Source organism: Acanthopagrus latus, chromosome 6 (assembly GCF_904848185.1).
Source record: "Acanthopagrus latus isolate v.2019 chromosome 6, fAcaLat1.1, whole genome shotgun sequence".
NCBI lineage: Eukaryota > Metazoa > Chordata > Actinopteri > Spariformes > Sparidae > Acanthopagrus > Acanthopagrus latus.
This window is the reverse complement of record NC_051044.1, coordinates 8,513,873-8,533,208: the sequence shown is the minus strand read 5'-3', so window position 1 is coordinate 8,533,208 and position 19,336 is coordinate 8,513,873. Positions and strand designations below refer to the sequence as shown.

General features: G+C 41.2%; 2 protein-coding genes across 12 annotated transcripts in view; both read left to right on the top strand.

Moving 5' to 3' along the window:
- Positions 1-3,584, top strand: part of nav1b (neuron navigator 1b) — a 97,098-nt gene extending 93,514 nt beyond the window's left edge. For all 10 annotated transcript variants that reach the window (XM_037099792.1, XM_037099800.1, XM_037099796.1 and 7 more), the window contains one exon: positions 55-3,584. In XM_037099792.1, the coding sequence (XP_036955687.1) occupies positions 55-138 (84 nt within the window). In that variant the 3' untranslated portion in view covers positions 139-3,584. The remainder of the gene's footprint in view (positions 1-54) is intronic.
- A 1,107-nt stretch (positions 3,585-4,691) lies between these two features.
- On the top strand, positions 4,692-17,572 carry mybphb (myosin binding protein Hb). Of its 2 annotated transcripts, XM_037099802.1 has the most exons (13): positions 4,692-4,994; positions 7,245-7,310; positions 7,501-7,635; positions 8,577-8,744; positions 11,797-11,885; positions 11,994-12,189; positions 13,590-13,729; positions 13,879-14,038; positions 14,415-14,551; positions 16,064-16,250; positions 16,383-16,436; positions 17,073-17,104; positions 17,193-17,572. In XM_037099802.1, the coding sequence occupies exons 1-11, from the start codon at positions 4,766-4,768 to the stop codon at positions 16,412-16,414; spliced, it is 1,539 nt and encodes a 512-aa protein (XP_036955697.1). In that variant the 5' UTR covers positions 4,692-4,765; the 3' UTR covers positions 16,415-16,436; positions 17,073-17,104; positions 17,193-17,572. The 2 variants fall into 2 exon arrangements, with proteins under 2 accessions (XP_036955697.1, XP_036955698.1); XM_037099803.1 differs by lacking the exon at positions 7,245-7,310 and having other exon boundaries at positions 4,693-4,994.
- The last annotated feature ends 1,764 nt before the right edge of the window (positions 17,573-19,336 follow it).

Here is a 19,336-nt window from a genome sequence, read left to right as displayed (position 1 = left end):
AATGGATGTTTTAAGGATTACTGATTACTGACTCTCTCTCTTCTCTGTTCTCAGATGGCGATGCTTTTGAAACTCCAGGAGGCTGCCAATTACATTGAATCCCCAGACAAAGAAGATCCTACCCTGCCTAAACTTTGAAGACAAAGTTTTGCACCTGACACTTAGCACTTCAGTTTTGTTTGTTTTTTTTTTTGTGTCCACTGTGATGATGCAGTGCACGTTCAGGAACAAACTGACCCTCCGAAATGGTTGTAGGGTGATTTAACCCGTCATTCCCGCAGTAGGTTGAAAGTGTTACTGGGTATTTATTACAAATCATTTTAATACGCACAGTATTTTCAAAAAAGACTGTTGACAAGTATTAAATGAAAAATCTCTATTCTCTGACTTCACTATATGTTTTGACTGGAAACACTCACTTCAGTTCAGCCTCGTTAGCCCTCAGTACTTGTAGATTGGTGCTAATAGATCCCTATGAAACTCATCGTCTCAGCACTTAGACTTCAGGTGATAACTGCAGCAGCACATGCAGGCCACCCTGTTCTGTGCCCAGGTGCATCATGGGATACAGAGAGCTATTCTCAATTATGGTGACTATTTTTTTGTTTTTTTTTTCCTGGAAAAGAGTATGACAGCATAACAGATGCTACTGTTTATCACAGAGTTCTTCAGTACATATCTACTGTATAAGTCTTTGAAGGCCAGATCTTATACATATGCAATCCTGAACTTTACACAATCCCGAGCAGGTGAAACAAATCAAATGCCTTAAAGGACAAAGACGTCAATGTCACTTCAACTTCAGCAGATTATACTGGTGCTTTCATCCACGTCACCCCTGCCGAAATGGTCAGAGATAAAGATATTATGTTCCAACTCTCTACATATTCTTTTCAGTTAATCACTTTTTTTTTTATTGCAGGATAACACGTTCTCACATATTTATATTCTTTATCGTTTTAATGGCTTTTAAGTTGGACGTTTTAAAGTTGCTGTCATACTCTTTTGCATAAATCTAAACTTATTTATTATAGGTGATGTGATGTTCATCACTTTGTTGCTGCACACTTCCGTATGTTCCAAATCACTTAATTTAGTTGTACAAGCTGCTTTTATATAAAACAAGCAGTCGCCAGTGTTGCCATATATATCAGGTATTAGATACACAGGGATAATATAACACAACAGAACACCCTCTGATCAGATTGAGCTATTAAATCCAATTCAGTGTTGTTTTTTATCTAAAAGAATTCTTTATTTGTTTCAAATCTTCCCCCCCATATTCAGAGTAGTTATTGTGTATATATTATGTACATACAATCTGGCTACATCGCAACTTATTTTATCTATATTAGTTGGTGCATATATCTAATATACTGAACCAAATACTGTTCTTTAACCACGCATATTGACTGTCAACTTTAGGGGATTAAGTTCAACTATGAATGTATAGAGATCACTTATGAAATGACCATTTTAGCAGTATCCATCACCTAGTAGGTGCTTTTTAAAGGACGCCTTATCGCAAATCTCCACTGCAAATCACTTCTAACGACGGCTGAGCAGAGTGACGTTAAAGCTACCTATGCCCATTTCATTTGCAGCAGTTCATGCACGTCACGAACCGAATATATATATATACAAAAAAAAAAAGCCTCATTCTTAATGTCACTCGTGCTTATAATCATCATTTAGGTGCGTATGGTGCTCTGAAACAATGTCCCTAAAACTGTTTTTGGTGTCGAGTAAAGATCACGTAGACGTTCAGGGTAGGTTAGCGAAGAGTGTTGTGCCGTCAAAATGCTAATGAAGACACGTGCAGATAGATCTGGAAGATCATTTCTGATATTTTTTAGGATTTGTTGTTGAAGAAGTGTTGAAGACATTACATAAAGACAGTGAAGTCGTGTGAGACATTGTATGGTGTGTGCGCCCATCTTGATGTTGTATTATTCATATTTGGGCACATGACTCGGTGATGAAATGTTTATGGAGGAAAAAAAAAAAGCAAAAAGTTTTAAACACTTTTTATGGTACTTTGTGTAGGTCTTTTTTGTAAAAGAAGCCCAAAATGGAGAAAAAGGACATAAATCCACCCGTTCATCTCAAACTGTGTCATCGTTCAGGTGCTCGGACGGAACATCACATGTACATAAATCCTGTAAATGAATGTCAGACCACTTTTATGACAGCTTGATAAGAAAGTTTAACATTTTAAAATCGTGTATGAGCTGCTTATTGCTTCACAAGGCTGATAAACTCCAAGCTAATCCGCAGCTCTGATTGGTAAATAGAAAAAAAATGAAATGAATGAATTGAAGACGTCAAAAAGCAAAAAAAAAAGATGCCAAATGGTGACAGTGGCACCGACACTGGTCACGTGCAGATTGAGAAATAATTTTAGTTACTGTAAATATTTCAGGTATTAGACAGTATTACAGTGCCGACCCGCCCTGGTCCGTCTCTGCAGGTTAACAAAAAGCCATCAGCTCGAGCTTCTCATCTCATCCACTGGTTGTTGTGCCTGTTGCTCTGTAGTAGCTGTGATTTGTGTTCGCTTACTAGTGTATCAGGACTATGCAGCAACTTCTACTGGTGTTGGCAATCGGCAAATGTCTGAACGTCACAAGCAAACTCAGTGTGTTTTCATCTGGTCCGTCCTTCTTGAGTTTCCTAATTTGGACCAAATTGCATCCCGAGATAATTAAAAAAAAAAAAAAAAAGAGAGAGAGAAAAAAAAAAGTGGATTGTTTTTAGCCAGTGATGCTGAGCCTTAAAGAGGAGGATGATGTTGGATTTAAGAAACAGGGTTCATTGATGTTTTGCAAGAAAATAAAGATTTGTTCATGTGTTTTGTCCTTACGAATGGCAACGAAAGTATCCAAACTGGATCGTACTTGGTCGATTTGACGGTAAATGAAACCAAAAAAATGATTAAAGATTCAATTATGACTTATTTGGTAAGAATCAGCACTTCACTGTTTGCGTAGTTGATTTAAAGTAGAATTTAACCAGATTAAGAAATGAATCTGATATCTTGGACCAATACAGGTTGCTGAATAGTCATATTTTTGCAAAGCTTGTTGTGGACTAAACTAAGATTTGAAAAAAAAAAAAAAAAAAATGTTATGCGGTATTTAATGTCACTGACGTGCAAAATGTTAAGGGTTTCTAAGTGTTGTAAATGCATGTAAACTTGCTGTGTGATGAGAAAAAAACAAAAACATTAATGTATTGTTTTAGGAAAATCATTCCAGAAAATGTTTTCCTTTTTAATACTCAAGATATTTGATATTTCTTTTTTTTTTTCCTTTTCTTTTTTTTCTAAAGAATCCTTTGTAAAAGTTAATTTCTCTATTTTGTACAGGACATCATTGTAAAGATTGTAAATAGGTCAGCATTCTGGATGCGGCAACAATCATTGAGGAGAGGGAAAGAGAAGCATCTTTGAGAGAGAGAGAGAAAGAGAGAGAAAAGTATATTTCTTCAGAGTTGGGTCCAATACATGGATAAGGCATGTTTTCTGAAGGCTTTCATCCACCTATCACTGGTTGTTGGAATCAATAAAATACATGTTATATTTATTCTGTTGCTTCATGTGTGTCAGTTTGGCCCATTGATTAAAACTGCAAGAGTAAGAATAACACATTTACTTTAAAGGGAAACTTTACAGTGAAACATTCCACCAGGGATGTTTGGTGGTGACGTTCTCATCACGTGCATTTGATTGGTGGTTTGTCAGCAGGATCACATGAAAACTACCAAACAGATTTTAATGAAACTTTCTGTAAAGGTCACAGTTTTGTCCTTTTTTAAAGAGCCACTGTGTAGTTTTGGAGAAGAAATTCAAACTCTGATTTTTAACATTCACCGTATTAATATTAGGTTAATTATACAAACTCAGAGATACTAATTTATTTACTTAACTGAATAAACAAGCTGTTCTCAGAGGAAAATCAGGTCCCCAGAACAGAGTGGAACTGTTTGAAGCTAAAAAGGTGGCAGGGTCCGCCACATATAAACAAATTAAACAGTATGATGTTGTCCTTTATTGTCAGTTTGTTTATTCAGACATGAAAACAAAGAGTTCAGTCACTGAAGAGCTGAGATTGCCAGCTAGATTGTGAATAAACAGCAGTGTTGACTTTTAATGTCTGCGTTTTATGTTGCAGAGATGTCTACTGAAGCTAGCATGCTAACCAGGGAGCTCCATCCTGTCCTGTGTTTGCAGCCTAAACACCAGCAGTCCCCCAGGCTCCCAGACTAAACTGCTAGCTGCACAGCTAACCAAGCTAAGTGGCTAATGGCCGCTGCAGGGTGGTAGCAGTTAGCAGTTACTATGGTGATAGGAAGCCACCTGTTTGTATGAATTTTACAGTTATAGTGAAAGCCTCATAGGAACTTATAAAGGATAAATCACATGATACAGTTTTTGCTGTTAAAAATCAATTATTTTATGACCTTGAGCATTTTATCTTTAGCCAACCAAAATTTTTAAAGTTTAAAATTGTTTCTGTTTTCATGTAAGTAGGCCATCATGTCTGTGGTGGAACATGTCATGATGCTCATTGTGTGTTGGTGAGTGAGGCTCACAGACACGGTGGTCTGAGTCATGGTGCCCAGTATCCATTACATGTAATTCATTAGGGGGGCGGTGCTTGAACCTGCTCGGCTCTATATAAGCCAGCCTCCCCCGCACCATCACCGGCATTGGATCCAGATTTTAAGGACTTTACTTTGTTGGGAATTAGCTGCAACCTTCAACATGCCGTCCAAGCCAGCCCCGATCAAGAAGGCGGCTGGTAAAGAACCAGCCAAGAAGGAGGAGAAGGCTCCGGAACCCGCTCCAGAGCCGGCACCCGAGCCCGCCCCCGCCGAGGCCGCCCCCGCTGAGGTAGAGGCTGCACCTGCAGAGGCGGCTCCTGCCGAGGGAGAGGCCGCCGCTGCCCCGCCAGCTGAGGAGCCCAAGCCCCCCACCCCTCCACCCGCAGACGGTAATGCACCGCGCTGAGCGGGACGTGTGAGCCTCGAGTCACCGTCCTCTTTTTACACAGCGTTACTCGTTCTTATCTCTCAGTGGACGAGCCCTGGATCAGTTGTTTAACCTTTTAATTGAATCCTGGTAAGCGCGCGGTAACCTTTACGCACGTGCGCTTTTACGCGCGCAGTGCGGAGGTGCCGCGGGGCAGGTAGGGTAAAATGTGACGGGATAACGGACACTGCATGGTAACTGCATAAACCGCCTGCTCGGACTCTTTCTGACTACCTCCTTCTGATAGTTAGTGGAAGTCATTCTCCTTCAGGGACACTGTGTGATGTTAACTTGTGAAGCTGTCCCTAATATGCGCTTTTACACACGCGTGACGGCCTCATGATGAGGCCTGGAGAGAAAACACTCAGCAAACTGAATATCTCGATAAGTTGGCTACCTGACAAACTCAGCTGGCACCTCACACCGGTGACAGCAGTTTGCAGTGTCTCTCTGTGTGTAACGCATATTAACGACACCTGTATCAGCAGCTACTTCTAAGATTAACATGATCCTAAGCGCACATAGATTCTTAAATATCCACATCAGCTGCTCCCACTGATGAAGCTGCTCCTGCTGCTGCAGAACAGCCTCCTCTTCCTCCTCCTCCTCCTCCTCACTCACCAATATCTGCTGATGTTTTAACGTCTCTTCTCTTCTCTGTTCTAGTAGCTTTAACCTCTTCTCGTAACATTTTGAATCTGTCACGAGAACACTTTCAAAACGTTATGTGTTTCTAACCTCGTACGTCAGCTGCTGCTCCCGCCACAGAAGAAGCGCCGGCCGCCGCAGCTGAGGCCCCTGCTGATGGTAACGCAGGCTATCAGTGGATTAACTCAGATCTTGTTTTAAGTTTAGTTAAAACTTGAACCTCCCCACAGTAAAGCTAACTGCACTAACAACTACTGCATTATATACTCTAACCTCTAATATCAGCTGCCGCTCCTGCTCCAGAAGAAGCGCCGGCCGCCGCAGCTGAGGCCCCTGCTGATGGTAACGCTATCAGTGAATTAACACAGAGCTAGTTTAAGTTTAATTGAAACTTGAACCTCCTAGAGTTGAGTTTACCTCACTAATATCTTCTAACCTGCAATATCAGCTGCTGCTCCTGCTCCAGAAGAAGCGCCGGCCGCTGCAGCTGAGGCCCCTGCTGATGGTAAAATCGACTATCAGTGGTTTTTAACACAGATCTCACGTAACAATTACAAAAAAAACTAAACTTCCCACAGTTCAGCTAACTTCACTAATGTCTAATGCATATATCTTCTAACCTCTAATATCAGCTGCCGCTCCCGCCACAGAAGAAGCGCCGGCTGCCGCAGCTGAGGCCCCTGCTGATGGTAAAATCCACTACCAGTGGTTTTTAACACAGATCTTCTAGAAGTACCTTCTACGACTTTAACCTCCTCCAGTATAGCTCACTGCACTAATATCTCCTAACCTCTAATATCAGCTGCTGCTCCTGCCGCAGAAGAGACGCCAGCTGCTCCTGCTGAAGCCCCGGCTGATGGTAAAAAGATACGGGAATAAATAAGACGTCTCACATAAGTTATTAAAATTTAAAAAACCTGAACCGTCCACCACCTACAGCAAATCTAACTACACTAATATCTTATTTTAATATCTTCTAACATCTAACGCTGATATCTTCCAACCCCTAACATCAGCTGCCGCTCCCGAGGACGCACCAGCTGCTCCTGCTGAGGCCCCTGCTGATGGTAAAAGCAACATGATGGTGTTCACACGAGCCACAAAAGATCCATGACATGTATTTCTATATCCACCTCTTGCGCTAAAGCTAACGACACTAACTGACTTCTGCGCACCTCTGAACACATTCTGCAGTCCCAACACATCAGACTATCATCAAATGTATCAAAACATTTGCTTCCATGCACTAATTATTAAACTAAAATTTAATAATAGCTGCTGCCGCTCCAGCTGAAGGGGAGGCCGCTCCCGCTGCTGACTCCGAAGCACCCGCCGATGGTAAACCAACCCTGCCCAGACAGAACATGTTCACTCCTCTCTCTCTTTTGTTTGTTTTTTTATAATATCTAAGCCGATGGTGTCATCTGAGACAAGTTTCAGTGTTGGACGTCCCTCTAAGGGAGACAGAGAGATGTGGGGCACACATAACTGCATTTTGATTTATTTGATTGCTCTTGCTCATCACATGCTGCCAGTAATAATGCAAATGCCCATTTAACATCAGCTGAAGCTGCTGAAGCTGCGCCAGAGGAGCCTAAAGCACCCACACCTCCCCCGCCTCCGCCCAAAGGTAACCCCACAAACTCTCGAGAGTGATATGATTCCACTGTCATCCCTTGTTTTTTGTGTGTGACGGTTAAAGTAAAGACCTGTGTCATCACGTTTGAAGACCCTCAACCTTGCACTGGTGTCTGATTTGAGCTCCTTTTCTGCATGCGTGTCGGATGAAGCCTTGATTGTTTTAACTTTGGTTTCTTCAGAGCCCACAAGCGCTCCACTGGATCTGTTTATCGAGGACAAGAACGACACTTCGGTTTCTATCATCTGGAGCCAGCCAGAGGTCGTCGGACACACCGGTCTGGACGGATACCTCATTGAAGTCGCAAAGGAAGGAAGTAAGTCTGACCAGGTGCACTCAGTGCTGGCATGTGCACGACAGGGGTCAGATTATTAATACACCCTGAAGAGAAATGTCAGCTGACCCTTTAAATCCTTTTGAAAGCTTTTATTTCAACAGCTGATTTTTACATCGGCATCATTATATCTCTGGTATCTATAATTAATTCTATAATGTTTAAATGCCTTTTAAAGACAGTGAGGAACCTGTTAAACTGCTGTTTTAATGTGGGTCAGCCATATCAGTTGCAGCTGTTCCTGAAGTGTCACCGGCAGAGTTATATCATGTGCTTCTTAACTTCTCCCTACAAGGAAAGAGGCATTTAAGGAGCTGCTGGAGGTCCTGCTGGAGGTCCTGCTTTTAGACTTACAGCCCTAAGCTAATACCAGCAGCAGTTCAATGCAGGGCCCGATTTAGCTGACACAGGGCAGCGATTTCATGTCGCACTGCAAGAAAATCTGTGTCAAACGTAGACACTTTTCTGCACAGTGAGCAGCACTTGAACGTGTTGATTCTGCATGAATGAGGTCTGTTCCTGCCGGCAGCGCGCCTCATAATCACAGCCTCGAAGGTGCGCCGGTTAGTTCTGAGGAAAACATTTAAATCAGTAGTTTTATGCCTCAACAAACTAAATAAACAGACTCCCTTTGTTTACGTGACAGAGTAAAGTCTTACTTTGTTTCAGTGTGGCGGACCCTGCCACCTTCCAAGCTTCAAAGAGTGTTCTGTGGACATTATTCAGTCATTAGAAAGATCAATATTTCAAAGTGCTTATCATCACCTCATTATGTTGTAAATAAAAAAAAATTCAGAGGTTAAATTTATCCCCCAAAAGTACACACTGACCCTTTATTAATCCTATTCTGTAAAGAGGAGCACCATTTTTTTTTTTTTAATTATTAGTCTGTCTCCTCATTTTTGTATAATTTCCCCTCTCAGCCGAGGACTGGAAAGCCGTCAACGAGGAGCTGCAGAAGTCTTGCCGCTACGTCATCAAGAACCAGACCACCGGTGACCGTCTGAAGATCCGTGTGGTGGCCGTGAACGCCGGAGGCCGCAGCCCCCCGGTCACCCTCCCCGAGGCCGTGCTGGTGAAGGAGGTTGCTGGTAAGAAGTCACAAAACTTAATCTAACGCATTTAACATCAGTGAAAAGGGGAAAAAAAAAATAGGTTAAATTCAGAAGAGTCGTCCTTAATTCTTATGATATATAAGATATTTGACCGATAAGTGTATAGAAATCTGATAATAACACCAAGGGCTCTCTCGCTCCTCTTCTCCATATCTCAGAAAAGTTCACCAAATCTTACCTCTTCACAGCTAGAGGCTTCATTTTTTCTCCCCTCATATGATATAAGATTATTATGGATCCACTGCGTATATGAGATGAGGGATGGTGTCCTTCCATTTCAGTGAGACAGATAAGCAACCAGTGACCATCTGCTGCATGTACACGTACACAGGTTAAAAGGAAGGGAGGCCATTAAATGCAGACAAAAGTAAAAATAATAGTACTGAAAATGTCATAAACCATGCAGATGTAATAATAATGACCTGCAAATTGAACTGATACGTCATAATCACTAAGTAACACATCAGACAGTAAAAGTCATCATTAGAACATTTTCTCTATTTATTCTTAATGTCAGACTCTGAACAAAGCTGTGTTAATTATCAAAATCAAATCAACAGGTTTAATTGTAATGAGAACAGTGTCTTTAATATTTTTAATGGCTTTATTGGATTGGGACACTTTGTACTACTTGACACAAATCTGGCCCCGGAGGCATCTATCACTGGAGAGGGGAGTTGCAAAGAGCAGGAGTCAGACAGAAACAGCTCAGCAGTGTTTCCCCCTCAGCTGTCCTGTTGGCACATATCTGCAGAGTTAACCGTATAAAACTGACGTCTTATCACTCGTCTTCCAGTTTGGGGTGAAACCCTGATCCGTCCGACCCACAGTGTGATAATTCCACGCGGTTTCGGTGATGCGGTACACCTCGCAGCCATTAACCGTGGACAGTGTATCTAAAGTGATTCGCCGGAAAAATGATGATTGGACCCCCGAGGGCTTTAAAAGGAGGGAGCAGTGTTACTTTGGCTCGCTCGCAAATCATCGTTATGCGTAATGGAGACCTGGACAGGAGTGCAGGGGCAACTTGATCCCAGCTGGACTGGCATTACTTCAATAGCTGCGTCCATGTCGGCCGCCGCGTTCGTCATAGCGGGAGGGCCGCATATAGACACGACTTATGAATGGTTTCCTACAAAGTTGCAGCAAAGCTCTGGAAAAAATAGCCGGGATGTCACCGCTATTAACACAGATTTTTCTCTGCCGAGGGGGGTCAGCATCACATTGTGATCCCTGCCAGGATTCCTGCTGAGAGGGGTGTCAGGGTATTTCTCTGCAAGATGGATGGTGACAAGTGATCTGACGCTGGGGGAGGAGATGGAGTGGGGGGGAGGGTAAATTCCAGTATATGTCCGGACTCTGCGGGGGGGGTTGGATATGCAATTTAAAGCTCTCAGGTGTCGTCCCAAATCTCTTGACACTTCCAGAGATTCGCTGTTTATTCTGAAGCATGCCACAGACTTTGCAGGGGAGAAAGTTCATTAAAGCCTGATCCTCTCCGTACGACGTGATAAGACGCTCAACGTGTGACAGACTTGCTCTAATCTACTGGATTACTCGTGTTCCGGTTTGTGTTGCAAGTCGGCCGCTCGTCGTTTCTGTTCTCTTGCCTAATTTATCCACCATTTCAGTACATTCTGATGCGAGTGGGAGTAACCGAAGCCCCCCCGACCAATGCGTCAAAAGTGATATACTTCAGCATGTCGGCTTTATTTAGAGTCCTGACAAATGTTGCTCTGCCGGACGGAGCAGGTGGCGCCTCTCATCGAATCACTTTTACAAATGAGCCTCAGCAGGGAACTTATGAGGATCATAAGTATCATTTCAAATAGCGTGGTGGCTAACTACCCTTATAATTTTCTTTTTATGATTATTTATGGTCTATTTTAAAAACACTGAGAGGAGATAGAAGAGCTCAGAGATGAGAGATCGAGGGTTAAATGCAGCAGGGTGTCTGAGACGAGAGCTCACAGCTACATTATGGATATATTTGTGTACCGAGCCGCCAGGAGGAGGATTCACACCCATGACATTCTCATAGCCAAACTGATTTTGATTCCATACCTACGGATTCACACCTCTTACTTTTTAACATCACGTGTCAGTTCAACTTTATTTGTGTTATTACGGCAGCTGTACGAGCCTGGACAACAAACTATGATAAACTTGGGGGGGAAATTATGGATAAAGCAAAGTTAAAAGTAGCAGTATTAAAAAAACAATTCAAACAAAAAAACTGTTTTTATATTTGTTTTTATTTTCTCAATGTAAAAACATAAAACGGTTTGTAATTTAAATTCTGCGAGTTGAAACACCACTTCAGTGCAGAGTTGACATGATCAAAAATAAATAAATGAATGGATTATTGAATAAACAAGTAAATTCATTTTGAATTACATGTGAAACGATTTTAGACATGTGTCCTCATCACTGCCTGAATAAACATTAATATTTTATGTGCAGACTTGCATCTTAAACTTCACAGACACTGAAGTTTTAAAACCTCTCTCCGTTTACAAATGTCTGAAAATATGTTATGTCCTATTGTATTTATTCACATATAGTTAAATGTGTATGTGCACGGATCGCCTGATTCACACAGATTATCTCATTTTATTTACCTCCATTATAAACTAAACAAAGTCCTGAATGTCTCTGTTTTGTTGCTTTAAACACCATACCGTAAAAAAAAAAAACACACATAGCAGAAAGGATAAAGGACTTTGAGTGCAGTCACTTTTTACAACCAGTCGAAGCACAGATGCACCCTGATGGCACCAGGGAAGATTCACTGGCTTAAATGTAGCTTAGATGAGCTGAGCAGGTTTATCGACTTCCTCCAGATTTGTGGGTCACAAAAGAAAACAAAATCTTCTCTTAACATACACTGACAACCCTGTTCCAGCTGCATCCTCCTTGTGACTGATCCCCTTTGGAACAAGCAGCAAAGGACTATAAAAGATGTCCAAATGTTGATTTACTGTAAAAGTCACTGACTGTTTTGATTGATTGTTTATTTTCTCTGTAGATCGTCCCAAGGTCCGCCTGCCCCGTTTCCTCAGGCAGAGATACGTGGCCAACGTCGGAGATAAGATCAACCTGACCATCCCCTTCACAGTAAGCTGAGGATGATCGCATCCTAATAACACTACATAACTCCTCAAAATTCACTGCCTGATATCTTTTATCCTTTATTTTTTATTTATTTATTTTTTTTAAACAAAGGGCAAACCCAAACCTGTGGTCAGCTGGACAAAGAACGGTCAGCCCCTGGACACGAAGAGGGTGAACATCCGCAGCACCGAGAGGGACAGTATCCTGTTCATCCGTACATCTGAGAGAGAGGACTCCGGAGTGTATGAGATGTGCGTGAAGGTGGATGACTTCGAGGACAGGGCTTCACTCATCCTTCAGATCGTTGGTGAGCAAAATATTGAGATTTTGTCAAAAAGACTTCATATGACCGTCCGATACACAGCGAAGGGTGGTAGCTTGGATCAACCTGACCAGTTCCTTGTCTCAGTTCATTTTTGATTTCCAAGAGGCGTTTCCCCTTTTCGTTTCGCCTTTCAGGCAGGCCATAAATATATTAGATACCAGAATATGACTGCACTGCTCAGCCTTGTTCACCATTTAGCCTGGTGGCAACCTGCAGTATTGCAGTGGGGAAAAAAAAAGCCTTTACCCCAAAGAGTACCACTATAAAAGAGACATCTGTAAAACAGTTGACAGGATACCTGAAATGGCAAAAAGGTAAATTATGACACTCTCAGTTACAACATTTTGATCCATGGAGGTTTTAGTTTTGTGAAACCTCCCTAAAGCCAAGAAAAGAGATTTAAAATCTGTGACATTGGGCATGGCTTGCCATAGAAAGTCTTAACATGTTCAGTGAGCTGCAAAACTGGGAAGTAAACCCTGAAGCTACAAAAAATGTTTTGCCGCATGTCAGGCAACCAGTTCTCATTCGACTGAATGGGTGCCATCTTTACTGTCACTATCTAGTTCTTTTTCAAATGTTTGGACGTAGCACTAAGCTAGTTAGCATTCCAGCAGAACATGCACAACATGCAAAACACAGGTTATCTTGTATTAGCTTGTTCGCTCCTACTGAATCATAGATTTGGGAAGCTAGCTGGCTACTACTAAGCTAGCTAGCTGGCACTACAACTTTCAGCAGGCTATCTTATGTTCATGGTAACCACCGACGCAATTGGCCGTAAGTAATCAGTTAACACTCATTAAACCTGAACACGGCCAGTGAGAAAAGCAATAAAAAATCAGTGATGTCAGTGAAGCCCAAGAAGAACTTGTGAGCTAGCTGGCTACTACTATGCTAGTTAGCTAATTCTAACATCAACAGTAAGAGCTGCTTTGTTTGTACCAAGGATATTGTGATGTCGACACCACAACTACCAGCAGGTTAGTATACATCCATGGTAGCCACAGTCACATTTGGCCCGGTCACTCATTAAATCCTAACACCGGCAGTGTAGTAGAGCCCTCGCCCAGCGATAATCAGAGCAAACCTTTTAATGAGGCTGTGTAGATCGAATATAAATGAAGATTCAGCAACAGGATTGTTTATTTCTCACATAGAATTTAATCGGAACAGATTTTGTTTGATGTACTTGCTGCTAGCGTCTTTCTGTATCAAACCAAAGGCTGTGTCTACAGTCAATTACCAAACCGGCTTCACGTTAGAAAGCAGTTTTGATTGGCCTTTTCACAAACCAGGACGGAGGGGAACCCCAAGATTACTTTGGTGAGATCAGACTTGAAACAGTTGAAGTAATACTTGAGCTGTCTGGTCGTCCGCAGAGCTGCCTGGACCTCCTGCCAGCGTCAAGATTGTGGATACCTGGGGCTTCAATGTTGCTCTGGAGTGGACCGCACCCACCGACAACGGTAACACAGAAATCACCGGATACACAATCCAGAAGGCTGACAAAAAAACTGGAGTAAGTTGTTTTCAGTGTCTCTGTCTACAAGATCATGAGTTATATATGATGATTAATCATAGTGGGGTATATTACGTACAGTAAATCCTGAATCCTCAAAAACCTCTGTTAACTTGTCATTGCTGCACTGTTGTGCTGCGTGTCCACAGGACTGGTTCACTGTGCTGGAGCATTACCATAGACTGAATGCTACCATCTCTGACCTCATCATGGGCAACACCTACAAGTTCAGAGTGTTCTCTGAGAACAAGTGTGGAATCAGCGAGGACGCTACTGTTGCAAAGGAAGAGGCCAAGATCCTGAAGACAGGTACCTTACTCTGAATATAAGATCTCTAATTGTTTTCTCCCCAGCTAATCTTCCTTTGCTCTCCCATTCTTATTTTGATCATTTCTGAACAACTGATCCTTGAAGACTGCTGCTTTCTGCAGTTAAATAGATTCATAGTTGAGTTGGTTGGTTGAATCGGTTGTTACTAAATAATTTCAGATGCAGTTGAAAGCCCAGAAAGCCAGTAAAGCTAGTTGAGCTGAGATTATTGTTTTTTACAGATGTATATTTGACTAATTCAAGACTGCAACACAGAAGAAACTCTATAGACTGTATTTACATGGAGTTTATCACCTTATGTGTGTATATATAGAAGGAGCTTAATGGTCACGCCTGTTTCTTCTCCATCCTCCAGGTATTGAGTACAAGCCTCCTGAGTACAAGGAACACGACTTCACCGAGCCACCCAAGTTCACCACCTCTCTGAACGACAGAGCCACCACCGTCGGCTACAGCACCAAGCTGCTCTGCTCCGTCAGGGGAAGCCCAAAAGTACAGTAACTTTACATTTTTTTCGGGTTTTTTTTTTTTCAACGTTCAATCTTTTCAACAGCTTCCATAAAATTTGATCCACAACAGCATGAAAAACGAGCACTGGAACTCCATTAGCTCCTTGGTTGACCTTTAAGCCGACACACCACAATTTAGAGATTCAACATTTGATATTAGATTTGAAGAACTGATATTATTCTTATTGTTATTCTAAGTCCAGATTCATGGGCATATTTAGAGTGTCCAGCTCCCGTTTCGTGACGTATTTTTGAGTGGAACAGGATTGGCAGGCGGAACATAATGTCAGGAGTATTTGGAGAATTTGGTTTGAACACTGAATGTAATTTATTTGTTGGTGGAAGCCTCCATTGGCACGTCATCTTTTGTGTCATGGGTATAAATTCAGTTAGATTGTGATATAAGAATAGAAAGAAATTCATTTTGTTTTTGTTTTGTATTTCTTTTGGCATAAATAATACATACAACCACAGAATTGTGATCTAAAAGGGTTAAAAAGACTTTTTTTTAAATTTAATCTCAAAGTTAAACAATACTTGCACATACAGTAGATGGTCTTCAAAGTTTGATAACAAAAACTTGGATCATAAATGTGGTGGGGTTGAGCAACAAAATATAAAATTTGGAATGCCACTTAGTGTCATTGTTCACACATCAAGGCAAGATTTCCAAAACAGCCCTGCTCACTGTGGACACAATAATTTTGGCAGATCTAAATACATTGCTCTAATTCTTGCTGTGATAAATGATCTCAAACAAGTCATTCACAGTTTTGGTGCATGTTAGATTAATACTGACAAATGGAAGGTGGGGATGCAGGAGGGAAACTTGGTGGCACATTGTGGGAGACAGTTTGCAGTTACATGTTGGCTGAATCCTACAAAGCTGCTGATAGTCCTCTCATGTTTGGTATTTTGAGAGGCAGAAGTTTATTAAGCGTTCATTCAGTTTTTTGCCTGATTATGCCGACTCACCAATGGTGCTGCAGCTCAAAACTACTTGTCAGCGGCTTGGCTCGGAGCTGAAAATATTCATCTGACCTTGTTAGCCCGCTGTCTGAGCCTCTCAGCTCCTGTTTGGGCTCATAATCCCACCGGATCGCCGACAGGATGGTGGTGTAGATTGTCTTGAAAAGGAGGCTGGAGTTGGTATCATTTGCTCTTGAAGCAGGCAGAGGAGGAGGAGGAGAGGCCGTAAGTTTGTCAGGTCAGCGGAGAAGCGAGGGTCGCATGTGTAACATTCCCCTGCGGGGGCCACAGCATGTCAGGACCATTAAAACTCCCAAACTGGCTGTGTGCTGCGTGTCCACTTCAATCAAACAGGTTCTTTTCTCGCCAAGTAGCACAAACATAAATAGAAACATCACTGCTAGTTGTTGATTTGTGAGATTAAGGTTATGTGGCAATAAGATGGTAACATACTGAACATACTCCCACAGGAAAACAATTTAAAAAGAATCGATTATAAATCATCTAAATCTGTTTGATTCTACAGCCCAAGGTTCAGTGGATGAAGAACCAGATGATTATTGGCGATGACCCCAAGTACAGGCAGATCTGCGTTCAGGGTATCTGCTCCCTGGAGATCCGTAGGCCTGGTAACTTTGACGGCGGTGTGTACTCCTGCAAAGCCAAGAACGATCACGGAGAGGCAACTGTCAGCTGCAAGCTGGAGGTCAAACGTAAGTGAAAAGGAAGACTCTTTATGGGCCCTTATTGTGAGATAAAATTGTATCTTAAGTTGTGGCAATTGTTTTGGCAGTGTTTGTGTTTTAACCCTCTGAGAGCTGATAACTTGTCTTTCTGTTAAACAGAGCCGGCGGTTGCAGATGCAGACAAGAAATAGGTCAACATTCACATTCTCACAGGTAAGAAACGATCAGGACCTTATTGAAGTGACCGTCAAACTTATTAAATATACATGTGAACAAAGTCTAATTCTGTTATTCTTGTTCTTGCTTGTAGTTCAGTTGCACAGAATGGATATCTGTGAAATAAATGCAATGAAAAAAATAGATAGGCTGATCTATATGAGTCTTGAGGCGACATCTGCCATCCCCCGTGACTAACTTTCCATACATGGCGGTCACTAAACTGGGAGAAGGTGGCCTCTGCCACTGAGTGAGTCCAAGAGGTGGCACCCATAAATTAAATCTGTGGTGGCTTCTCAGTTAAGAGACTTAATCACATTTCCTTGACTCAGCAGTCGCAGCAGCAGCAGCACCTTTAGAGTGCTGACATACTGTGCAACATTTATCAGCTTGTTTCTCTCTCAGTTCTCACACAGTGTAAACATGCTGGCGCTTTAATCTGTGTTATAATGCACTTACTCAATTGCTGGATAAAGTTCTCTTAACTAAAAGTTACAGACATTTTAAAATGTATTAAAGCCTTTCATTTAATGTTCTTCTATTGTGTGATTCTGAATGGCTGCAGGCTGCAGCACAGAATCATTTTTAACAGCTGTTGTTGTTTTCTGTTCGTCTGTTGCAATCCCAAATTAGGAGCAGAAGGAACGAGACCTTTGCAGCACAAGGTGTGTGACACTTTTAGCGTTTCTAAATTTGTCAGCCACAATAACGAATAAAGTTTTTTTTTTCTTACTTATTTCTTTGTCTCTACAGGAAGGTGCTGGGTTCCTGGAAGAACATGTAAATATGGCTGGTGACTGCACTGCCAAAGGGTTGTTGCCTGTGGCCTCTTGCCGAGTGTTACCCTGTGTTATGATGAACTATTGTTGTCGCTATATGCCATTATCATTCACAGCATTGTATTAAGTCCATGAAGTCTGTATCCATGTCCACAGTCAGCTTTTTTCCCCAACGACTGTCTGTGGTAACTAAATTATCCCACTTTCAAACACTGTTACCCCAATTTTATTTAATCTTGTCAGTCTTATATAGGTGCGCACCGAGAGTTTTACAACATGAATTCACTGTTCCTCATAGGACAACTGCATAGAACATCTACCTGTTTATACCAATAAATGATTTAATTTCTGGTCTTGCTTTTTCAATACAGTGTGTTCTTTAAATCAAACGCCCCAACAAAGGAGGTGATAAAGAAAAAAGAGACACTCATAAAATGCACTAAAGCATAAAAGTACCATAACACCTGTAGAAGAATAAGATTTCAGTATCACTTTATTTTATTGAGCTTTAATTCCTGATATAAAAATTAATGAAATCTGTATTATGGAGTTACATAATGTATTATGGAGTTACATAATGCAGAGATTCATTTTTGATATGCTGCATAACAATTTTCATTTCTTTCCTGGAAAGAACTATGTAATTATGTACACATTTTAGCAGTTGTTACACATCTCTGTAATTCATTTTTTTCTAAACAAATTGCAAGCTTAAACTTGAAAGTCTATGGCCAAAGTGTCTACAGGTTAGCACATACAAAACAACTTAAAGAACATATGCAGCTCCCAATAAGTTAAATAAGTGGTATGATAAAGAACACAAAGTAGTTACTCGGAAACAAATTAGGATTGAAAGAGGAACTAAGTGCTGCTGTAGTTTAACAATAGTTAATGAATAACTCCTAATTAAATTCTATAGATTAGGTAATGATTAGTTAATAAGGAGTTAATTTAGAAGTGTATGAGGAGCTGTAGGGAAATGGCTAATTATTAAGTCCTAAATAACCACTCAGTGTGAAGCACAATTTTACCTAAAGAGACATAAAAAGGGTCAATAAGCGTTATATAATGATGAAGTAATGACTCAGTAACTACTCAGTATTATGTACCAGGGAGAATGGTAATTATGAGTTGTGAATTAATGAGTTTCTAGTTCTCCACCTGGTTCAGAATTAATAAGGAACCACTGATGAGGAAAGAAACAGTTCTCCACATTGTCAAGACATTCGTTATTCATTCCTTGCTCATTTCTTGATTAACTAATCATTAAATAATCCGAACATTAACTATTGGTTAACTAGTAGTTTGTTCCTTATTCATTACTCATTTGTTCCCAGTAACTGCTCAAAAGTATGTGCCCCTAATTGTTAAGTGCTACCACATGATTATTTACTAGTGTTTGAATTAAATCTTGAATTGCACCAACATTTGTTACAATTTTTAATATATCTTTTCATAATGAAGTATAGCCAAGAATTGAAACTAATATGGATAAAATGCTCTGTCAGAAACTCAGCTTTCTGACAGGTCTAACAGGCACAGCTCACTCAGAAAAGCTACCGTACCTTCAGATTGATTTCATTACTTTCCACTACAGTTTCACTCAGCTGCTGAAGGTATGAGGCCCGGTTGGCTGCAGACCAGTGAGAATCCAGAGACAGCAGCACTATTCATTGGGCTCATACAAACCCAAGAGAGCATCACAGTATGCCAGGACTTCCATAATGATAATACCAGTCTATAATACTGATCTTGTAACTATCTGGTCTTGGAGTTTCTGGCATAGTGATACGGGGAAGAAGCCAGATATATCCAGGTTACAGAGATGCATGGGTTCACACAGGGGCTGACAAAATTAGCCTCGGCGCTCCATCTTGCTCAGGTTATTTTGGGAACGAGTGGTTCGACCGGCAAAATGTGCTTTTCTGTATCCCCTCAAGAAAACAGGAGGCAGTGAACCGGAAAAAATGTGACAAGAAAGTGGCAAATGTCAACAATTTCTACATTTAAAATTATCAAAAACATTTCTGTTTCTCCTCCTCATGATGATGTTCAGGTTTGTTAGCCAAACTATTGACAGAGTATGTACACAAATAATGTTTCCCTGTTGTAATTGTA

What these genes read in the sequence shown, in the direction of transcription:
- mybphb (XM_037099802.1), top strand. Translation starts at nt 4,766, where the DNA reads ATGCCGTCCAAGCCAGCCCCGATCAAGAAGGCGGCTGGTAAAGAACCA. An exon ending in ACCTGACCATCCCCTTCACA is followed by an intron (nt 11,886 to 11,993) that starts GTAAGCTGAGGA and finishes TTTTAAACAAAG; the next exon opens with GGCAAACCCAAACCTGTGGT. An exon ending in ACTCATCCTTCAGATCGTTG is followed by an intron (nt 12,190 to 13,589) that starts GTGAGCAAAATA and finishes GGTCGTCCGCAG; the next exon opens with AGCTGCCTGGACCTCCTGCC.